This window comes from Sycon ciliatum, chromosome 6 (assembly GCF_964019385.1).
Source record: "Sycon ciliatum chromosome 6, ocSycCili1.1, whole genome shotgun sequence".
NCBI lineage: Eukaryota > Metazoa > Porifera > Calcarea > Leucosolenida > Sycettidae > Sycon > Sycon ciliatum.
Window position 1 is genome coordinate 9,193,193 of NC_088648.1, and position 10,632 is coordinate 9,203,824.

The 10,632-nt window shown below is 48.1% G+C and overlaps 1 protein-coding gene across 1 annotated transcript in view; it reads right to left on the bottom strand.

Moving 5' to 3' along the window:
• The window catches only part of LOC135819303 (uncharacterized), a 49,487-nt gene extending 39,446 nt beyond the window's left edge, over nt 1–10,041 (bottom strand). Inside the window, exons 1-2 of the mRNA XM_065332486.1 lie at nt 9,859–10,041; nt 4,425–4,597 (exon numbers count right to left, since the gene is read on the bottom strand). Of these exons, the coding sequence (XP_065188558.1) occupies nt 4,425–4,589 (165 nt within the window). The 5' untranslated portion in view covers nt 4,590–4,597; nt 9,859–10,041. The remainder of the gene's footprint in view (nt 1–4,424; nt 4,598–9,858) is intronic.
• Nucleotides 10,042–10,632: the final 591 nt, after the last annotated feature.

Below are 10,632 nucleotides of genomic sequence, written 5' to 3' on the forward strand. Positions count from 1 at the left end.
CCAGACCTAGACCGCTGAAGTCCTGGTGAGGGAGGTTCTTCATCGTTGGAAGGAGAAGGAGGGACGTCTGTTACGCCTTCGGGAGGCTGGTCAGGGTTGTCCATCACCTGGTGGCGGATGAAGCGGCTCAAAAAGTTCAAAAACTTACGAACAAAAGTGCGATGCGCTCTTCACTGCAGATCAGATGCAGAGTGCAGTCAGTGCAGATCTTTTGTATCCTTTTGTTGGAGATGTTTCTATTTGCAGAGAACGGTTCACGTGGTCCGCAGCGCTTGTGCGGCTGCTAGTGCTACCTATGGCCTAGGCTAGGTGGCTACATGATTCGCTCGCTTCGCGTGCTCAGTGCTTCTGCGCGCGGCTGCTACTGCTACTCGTACTGATCGTGTCTGCTATAGTATAAGTATAAGCGCTACCACCGTAGAAATAAAAAATCCAAAGGAAATACGACAATTGTACTGCGTCTGTAGCTTGTGTTGTAGCGCACCCATGTTCTGAATTCCTGCTGGGTGGGTCAAGCCAAACCCTCTTCCCTGTTCCATCGCCTCTCCAAAAGTATATTCTGACATTGTTGAGATTTACAGATGAGAAATTGCACACCTGTCAAATCGTTTCTGATTCGAGCACCCGGGTCTACGTACCTCCACTGTTCGCACGCTTCGCGTGCTCAGCACGTGGTGGTGGCTACACGATTCGAACGCTTCGCGTGCTCAGTGCTGTGGCTGCTTCCGCTAGCTACACGATTCGCACGCTTCGCGTGCTCAGTGCTTCTGCGGCCGCTAGCTACACTGTGCTACACTGTTCGCACGCTTCGCGTGCTCAGGGCAGCGCTGCTCCGCAGCGCTTCAGCGTGACACAAAAACACACGTCACAGGTGCCTCTTCTTTATAAGGAGCGTGACACACACACAGACACACGTCACAGGTGCCTCTCTTTTAATTATAAGTAAAGATATAGCTGGCCCACCCAAGTTGGGTGTTGTGTTGCTTTGCTGCTTCGAATTGTAGTTAGACCGCATTGTCATGTTATTAACTGGTCCCGTCATGGTCCTGTAACAGTCAGCATTCTTTGTCGCCGTGGGACTTAGCTTATGCACAGTTTCGCTTTGGTCACCTTCCCCTCATTGGTCTTACCATAACCTTGAACCTTCAAAGCTGGAAGGCTGTCGGTTTGCGCACTGGAGGTGTGTGAGAGCTAGGTCTCAGGTCGTTGACTGTCACAGTAACATGACAGTTTTGTGCCCTGTTATCACACTTTCTGACTGATTGATATATTGTTACAGTCGTGGATAGTTGCTTCATAACTCGTTTCCATGTCATTTCTTCTATTTTAATTCTATTTATTGGCTCAGTATCCGAGTTAAAGACTAAGAAGTGTGTATTGAAGTTGACACCAACACAGACGACAGGCACAACATTATAACAACAAGCAGTGGAGTCTGATGGCTATAGATCCATCCATGACCTCGCTATAGGCAGCTGTCACACACACGAACGCATGCACATATTCACACATGCGTGCACGCATGCACACAAACACACACCAACATACAAACACACATACGCCACACATACCCCCATACGCGCACGCGCATGCACACACACACACACAGCTTGTCCTGGTCCTGGTAAACACTGCCATTACGGTCACGTGTCCGCTTGCGGGGCCGACAACATGGAACGACGAGTGACGACAGAAAGTGGGCGATTTGCCGAGAGGTCAGGGACCATGTTCAATTGGTACCACGAGAGAGCCATCTCCGGCAGCTATGGATATGGAAGCCACGAGTAGAGCGGAAGCAACGACCACAGGCCCCACAGTGGGCCTTGCAGCATAAGAGATCGAACCGCACGCGCGGTGGCGGAGGAATGAGCTCAGCAGCAATGGTGGACACCGCTGTTCGACATGGAGCTTGAGACGATGCCGTGGGGAGCGCCTGGGAGATGGGGCACTTGTGGACTGCCAAACCTCCAGCACTGCGGAACCAGCGCTGGCAGGCAGAACATTGTCGGCTACCTCTCTATACTGATACAGGTTTGCGGCGCTCACCTAGGCATTTGTGACGAGGCAAACCACTCCTGGAGAAGAGACCACCACACTCAGCACAAGGTACCCGCAGGGGCGCACAAACGGGTTCGGGCGGGGGGGGGGGCAGAACATTGTAAGCGGCCCGCCGTTCCTGTCTATCCTCGGCAAAGTCGTACCGTTTGTCGATGCCCAACACCGCCAGATCCCTCCGCGCAGCATTGCGCCATCTTTTTCTCGGGCCGCATATCAGACGGACAGGATGCAGGGTACCAAACAGTAGCTGACGCGGGCACGCTCTTCATGCATTTGCACAACATGCTCAAGCCACTCCATGTGGCGCGATGTCAGCAGGCTGGGGATGTCACGGGGCTGACACGGATTCCATCGCGCCAGAAAATCAACCCTGGTCAGTCGTTCGTCCACCCATTACGAAACGAATGCAGCGCAGATGGAAAGAGCACAGTGCATCAAGGTCGGGCTTCAATGGCACCCAGCACTCAGCACAGTACAGAAGCAGAGATAACACGCATGCCTCGTACACAAGCCGCTTCGTAGCAAGGGAAAGGTTGCTGTCAAATGCATGTGATGCACCGGCAATGCGCGAGCTGAAATCCGGGGTGGATCGGCCATTCGTGTGAAGGAGAGAGCCAAGATAACGAAAACTATCTACACACTCGACCACCTCACCCGTCACGTCCAGGGGCAGCCGGTCTGCTTCCGTGAGTCCATATCCAGCAGCCATCACCTTTGTCTTGTCCAAGTTGACCGTCAAGCCGACAGAAGACGCTACATATATGAATAGGTCAAGGGCCCGCTGTGCACCATCATGAGTGGTAGCCAGCAAACACACGCACCCGCCCGCCTGCCCGCACGCATGCACGCACGCACGCACACACACACACACACACACACACACACAGACGCACATACACACACACACATAAGCCAGCCCTCAAAACCATGCATCCCCCCCCCTCCCCCAACACACACATACACACCTGTCCTGTAGTGCATCTGTTTCATAACATTACTATTCATATCTCCTCCAGAGAGGACACATGCCCGCACACGCACGCGCGCACGCACAGACCGATGCATACACACACAACACACACACACACACACACACACGAGCGCCCAGGGAATAACTCATAATTTTTGGGGCTGACGCTAGCTTTTGAAACTCACAACAACAACGTGCTATGATCGCAGCTCAGTGTCAACTTGGAGAATCACACTTTCACATCCCCAAATGAAGAATAAGGCAAGTTCCTGCCACGATGGAGTGTAGGACTGATGCAAGTTTTTGTTACGCCGGAGTGTGGATAGTAGCCAAGGGCTGGCGAACGTCACCTTTTCTGGTTTGAGAACACCCGTCGCAGCTTTCTTGAAAAATCACTTCACATCACTGGACAAGACTCGTCTCCAAGTTCGGAACTCTGTTCTATAAAGTCATCTCAAGACACATGTGTATTGCGCGGCTGTGTCAGGTGTATCTGGGAGATCGTGTACGATTGTCGACCGGGCAGCAGTTTGCGAAGACAACATCGCACAAGAAAAACATATCGGTAGTCAAGAAGATACTAGGCCAAAAAGCAGGAACCCCAACGGTAGGAGTAGTCACCTTGTTCAAAAGTATCTTTTCAGTGAAACAGTAAGTATGTCCATTGAAATTGCTGGAGGAATCGGGGAATGGCGATGATACTCGGTGAAGTCATGCCACAGTATAGTCCAGTGGACAGTGGATAAACACAAGCTGTGATCACAATTGGCACGTTTACTCGTGAAACCACACGTTTATTCATTTTTGCTACCTTTTGGTGCGTTATGCGTGTGGAACGAACCAAAATGAAAACTCAAACATGTTCTATTTTTCAGCGCGTACATAATGTACATGTCTGTGACCAGTCCAGCAGCAAGCCAACAGCCGCCAGTGCTCCCAGTGTCACCGATTGTTTCTAAGTGCGGGTGGCATTGCAGTCCATCGCTGTGCCCAGTCCAGTTCTGCCCTGAATGTTGCCAATGTCACAAGCTCTTCACCTGTACGCCTATGTATTCGGAAAGCGTGCTGTACCGCTCACTGTCCCATTTGTGAACATTGCTGCAAGTCGATCCCCGGGGCTTTGCTATCCACAACTGCAACCGATCCACCAGGCGCTCAACTGCTGATGAAAGGGACAAGTTCCAATTGCAATGTCAGAATTGCCAGAGGCAATTCAAAAGGCGAAACGACTTATCCCGAAACCAACGCTCATGTCTCCTCTCGTCTCCGTCTCGCTCAACGAGAAACACGTGACCTACATGGCAGTGTATACCAGGACCAGGTGTGTGTGTGTGTGTGTGTGTGTGTGTGTGTGTGTGTCAGTGTGTAGGTGTATAACTATGTGCATATTACCTACCAGTAATGGCTCCTTCTCTCCCCTTTCGTTGGTATATGTCAGGTTTTCTACACCTTCCTTCAAGGTACCGTCCTCTTGAAGGATTGCCTTCCTCAGCTCCTGATGATCGTTCCTCAGTACAAGGCGGAGCAGGTGCTCTGCCTTGGGAAGAGTCTTCATTGCCATGGCTACACCTGTAGTACACCGGACAAAATGAGAGAAATTCCAGTCAATGCTAATGTATGCTATGTTTGTCATAACTATGCAAAACATCACAATACAATAGACTCTCATAGGCATACTCAGGTGCCACTCCTGCCTGGATTGGCAGTTGAGTAGAAGTGTGCAGATAAGAATTAAATGCTTGAGGGGCAAGTAGAGTGTTGAGCACACTTGAGGATCTCTACGTACATGTCAAGGCATATATGAAATCATACCACATAGTATTTGCCTGGTCAGACAGCAGCACATAAATACTCATGGGATTACTCTACAAATCTTCATAGTAACTTCACAACACGACGGCAACAGCTACTGGGTTTAATGTTGCAGGAGCAAGAATCCAATTCCCTTTTCAACTCCAAATTGCAAATAGACTTTGCCACTCATATAGCGTTCAGTTGCTTCAACCAACACCAAACAGCATAATGCATAATTATCCTGAAGTTGCCTTTAGCTACAAAGTGGAGGACACCACTGGTACTCAATGTATGCTGTGGGGTAGGAAACATTTGAAAAAAGGTTTTTTCAATGTAAGGTAACGTTTAACACTGGAATTTATCGGCACATGCATCTGGTTTTGTATGACGTGCAGCAACATGCGCACAGGTTGCCTTGGTTATAAAATAGCTGACTTGAAGGAAACAAGTTTGCTTTCCAGCGGCAATTAGTCATCTCTTGAGTGTGTCAAAGATGTTGTGTGACTCTGTTTTATGATATGCGTAGTTCACAGTGCAGGGAAATATGTTCTCAACCTTCCAGGCATCATATTATTGTGTTTTCTTGCTGTCGCCAGTCCAAGTTACTCAAGGTCTGACAAGAAGCTTAACGCCGGTCAAGTACACATACATGTCCTCTCATAACAGAACATAATATTGTATGGCTACAAAGTATTAGAATATTAGCAAGAGTATTATAATCCCCAACAGTGAGCAACTCCGCTATGAGTGCTGTCCAGACAGAATTTCATGTTCAACAGTGGACTTCATATTTTATGATGCAATGCTCATTGTTGTACACATAATGACGTATGCAGGACCTGTGGCGGACAAATCCCCTGTTGATCATGCAGAAATTAGTTCAAGAAAATTTTTTGATGCGTTCACGCCCTGTACAAAATGTCGTGAATCACCCGTGGAAGGAGCATTGCATAGTAAAAAGACGTCAACTTGAAATTCGGTCTGGACCGCATGGTATGCAGGTGTGGCACAATGTCAGGGATTGTAAATCTTGATATTAGTCAGAGGTTCAGTAAAACAATTATCATTCATTTTCGACCCCACCCCCCCCCCCCCCTCACAACACACATACATACATACACACACACACACACACACACACACACACACTCAAAAACTAGAGTGCCCCATACATGCAGGTGTATATTTTTGTCATTTTTACTGGTGATATTCTTTCAAGGATGTGATAATATGATACACAATGATTTGTCAAGATGATAAAGACAAAAACAATTTTTGTTCATTGCTGACTGCGCTTCTTGACATGCAGTGTTGCTCAATAAAATCCGGTCGAGCAAGTCAAGTTTGTAGATTTCGCGTGCTCTGCACTTCGCATGCGAGAAGTCAAGCGCACGCGAGGTGAGTTGGGTCGCGTGTGTGAAGTCGGATCTCACGCGACTGCGGAGTTGCCCCCTTGCTCGAACCCAGACAATAATAAGGGGATCGGTCTGTTATGTAGCATTTTGACCTGCACAACAATGCCAACAACACAATGCAAATCATTGTTGCGAGACTTTTCGCCTATTGGATATACATGGCATGTTGAACGACGGGTACACTCCGGTACATGTGGTTATGTAGAGTGTAGGAGTGCTGGATATAGCTAGCTAGATGTGGACCATGATTCAGATGACGCTGGAGACACCACGACTCAGACGGCTGCGGACTGCTAGTTCAGTAGTAGCCATCAAAAGCAGCCATAATCCCAGTTTTCTGCGATTATGCCACTTTTCAAAAATGCTAAGCAGTGCTAGTTTACTAGAACAAGCATATAATGCTGCTTATAATGCTTGCATTAGCCGCCGATGCCTATTGACAGCAGGTCACGTATACACGTCGTATTATAAACAATATACGGAATACTATGGTATGACTGGGCCAATCACAACCCGCTCCCGCCGCTCCTGACACACATGCACACACACGCACAAACGCACATATCACGCCAACATCACAAGCGCACACACACACACACACACAGCGGCAAGGTACTCACCACGAAAGGCACCAAACGTAGCGTGGCCACTCAGCAACCACCGCTCGCTATCACCTACAATATTACGCAAACTGCAAAAATTCTATCTCAAATCTAAAGAGGAACTCAGTCATTTCACGAGAAGGAAATATCTTTCACTGACACAGCAAGATGATCTAGAAAAGACGACAGGCTAGACTCCAGCCAGTAGATGTTTAAAATTATAGTATACTAGTCCACTATCTAGTCATCTTCACTGTCTGTCAACAGTATGCCTCAACCGATAGCTGAATGATCTGTGCCGTTCTCAAACCGTCACTGTGTGGTAAGTCATCACTTATTACTGTGTACAATACATGCACACTTCGTCACGGACAGATGGACAGCAGCTGGTCAGCAGCTGCTGCGACGACTTCACAAAAGGAGAGAGGCCTGGTTCATTCTTACCCCGTTCACCACAAGTCATGAAGATAACTGTTTGGAGAAGAAAACTACCGAGAGATAAGATACCAAGCACTAAAACAGAACACTCCGAAAAAGACTTTGCTCGCACGGCAGCGCACGCATGCTTTGCCAGTGAACTTTGTGAAAAAAAAATAAGAAACTAAAAATGGATTGTGCTGCGTACAAAAGCCAGCCAGTTTGCATTTTGAAACGGGCATCTTAGCGATCCCGCTATCACGTATCGACGCTAGCAGATGGCGGCTGCACTGGAGCACGATTGTATCCCTGGTGTCAATGGTGATTGTTTGGCTTAGATTGCACGACATGAGTAGTTTCCCAGCTTCCAAACCGGCAAATATTTAGATTTTGATAAAAACGATTCAAAGCCTCTCAATTATTCTGTAATACTTGAAGTATAATTATAATGAAGTAGAGGTTGCGACTTCGGCGATGATTTTGTTTAGGAATGGGTTTGCTCCCACACTTGAGCTCGCGCTATTCCGCCGACGACTTGGCACTTGACTGACTCACGACTGCCATCCAGAGAACACGAGAAGTCCATCGAACCTTCAACTCGGCAAACCTGCAAGAAAGCACCACTCCCTGCTCAATACACAGTGTTTCGGGGAATTCACCCCTCATCAGTTGAGCTTGAGTAGGCTGAGGAAGATTGTGCCTGAAGAGCACCACTTATATAGTGCGGTCCAGGCACAAACATCACCAGGGATACAAACGTACAGAGACTCCGTTTCCAGCGCGACAAACACCTCGTGAACACCAGATAGCAGCGTGAGTCAGTTATCGCTCCTGGACGGTGAGAACAGGATGGCAGTCGTGCGTCAGTCAAGCATCAAGTTGTAGGCGGAATAGCGCGAGCTCCAGTGGGGGAGCAAACTCATTCAACAAAATCATCGCCGAGGTCGCAACTTCCTACTTCGTACTGTTGTGCCCAGCGCGGGCGTGCGACTAGCTGGTTTGGAGGTGACAGCGTAGTGAATGACCGAGGGTCCTCGACGTCTACAATTACAAGCGAGGGTCCCTGGTTCGAGTCCTGGTGGTGACAGTCAATTTTTTCTTCCGACTTTTCCCGTTTGTCTCTTTCCCTCAAAGTAGACGAAATAATAATAATAAAATTTATAATTATATACTTTCACTCCAAACAAGCTCGGTGCAGAACTAATCACGGCAGGGGAACCCGACTCTCCACCATCGCCAACTCACGAAGCATATACATGTATAATATGAACTGGACGGTGACGGGCCGACCGAGCATCCCTGACACACAATACAGCGGAACGTAGCAGCACGAAAGATACCCGACAGCGATAGTATCCCTTCAACGACGAATAGCTACCTCCCAAAGATTGAGATGTGAGCAGGCAAAGGCGCCTGAGGAAGGCCGTGGATGCCGGCACAGCTGCCCCGTTCACGGAAAACACTAAAGGTGCAAAGGCACCACGCTCAACATTCACTACTCTCTCCTATTATTGAAGTCTCTAAGCGCCCTCATGTTGCCGGAACAGCGCGTCCAGGCTTCTGGACGCATAGGAAGAAGCGTCAGGATTAAACACCCCTACATGAAAAAAATGGATCTTGCCCACGCGTCCATGACTCTAAGCATGAGTAGTGCTTTTCACTTTTCACGCACACTCTTCTACATTAGAAATAGTGAATTCCCCGAAACACTGTGTAATGAGCAGGGAGTGATTCTTTCTTGCAGGTTTGCCCAGGGGAAGGCGTGGCATGCTCCCATGTAAATCTAGGTGTGGGAGTAAGCTGGGCTGCAAGTAACCTGGTAACTAGTTACCATGCAGTTAGTGAATGGACCACACGTGCACGTTCTTCAGAGGTCGCTGTATCGTGTGGGTGAGCAGAAGGGTGGCCAGACATGTGTACGTGTAGAAAGGCACAATCATCTGGCTGAGGCCAACTACATGTACTCTTCAATCTGTGTTTGCTTGCTATTCCTGTCTATGTCTCTGTGTGTGCCGATATGTGGATCGAGGATTAACACTGCCGGCTCTTTAGCTCCACTGTCTCTACACAGAAATACAATGCAGTACGTGGATAATGTATAATGATTGCACATTTTATTTACGGGTGGCTTTTATTTTTTCCCACTCCCTCATTGATTTCATCGAGTAAGGTAAGCGGGGGGGGGGGGGGGGGGAAGGAGGTGACCAGAAATATAGAAAAAACGGTGTGGCCTACGTCAAATTGGACACATATGCAAAAAAACTGTGACACACACACACACACGAACGCAGGAGGGATGGCGGAACCGGTCCGGCCATTGTTGGAACTACTGTTCGGTCGCCAATGTGTGGTTACTGCTGAGGACTGACAGCAGGTTACGTATACATGTCATATGAATAGACAATAAACGGACTACTATGCTATACATGTCATATGAATAGACAATACACGGAATACTTCGGTATGGCTGGACCAATAATACAACCCGCTCCCGCCGCTCATGACACACATGCACACACACGCACAAACACACGCACAAACGCACATATCACGCCAACATCACACGCGCACACACGCACACACACAGCGGCAAAGTACTCACCATGAATGGCACCAAACGTAGCGTGGACACTCAGCAACCACCGCTCGCTACCATCTACAATACTTTGCAAGCTGCAAGAATTCTATCTCAAGTCTAAAGAAGAACTCAGTCGTAAATACAGTTTTCGTGTTGGAAATTTCTTTCACTGACACAGAAATTGATCTAGAAAAGACGACGGGCTGGTCTCCAGTCAGTAGATGTTTATACTAGTCCACTATCTACTAATCTAGTCATCTTCACTGTCTGTCCTCAGTATGGCTCAACCGACATCTGAATGATCTGTGCCGTTCTCAAACTCACTGTGTGGCAAGTCATCACTTATTACTGTGTACAACACATGCACACTTCGTCACGGACAGATGGACAGCAGCTGGTCAGCAGCTGCCGCGACGACACGTATCCGCTACTATCGACGCTAAGATGGCGGCTGCACTGGAACGCGTTATCCCTGGTGATGGTTTGGCTTAGATTGCACTACATGATTAGTGCTGTTCACTTTTCACTCACACTCGTCTACATAAAAGTGAATTCCCCGAAACACTGTGTAATGAGCAGGGAGTTTGTTTGTTTGTTTGAACTTTTATTTTACATCGCAAACCAAACGGGGATTGATCCCAATATTATGATGGCGATAGAATAAAAAGTGTGGCTCGATAAAGCTGTACTTGAGAAAATGAGAAAACAGTCAATGGGAAGTATTTATGTACCGGTTACAAGTCAAGTTCGAACAGAATTAACAATCAGAGAGAAATAGGAAGATGAGGACCTATGCCA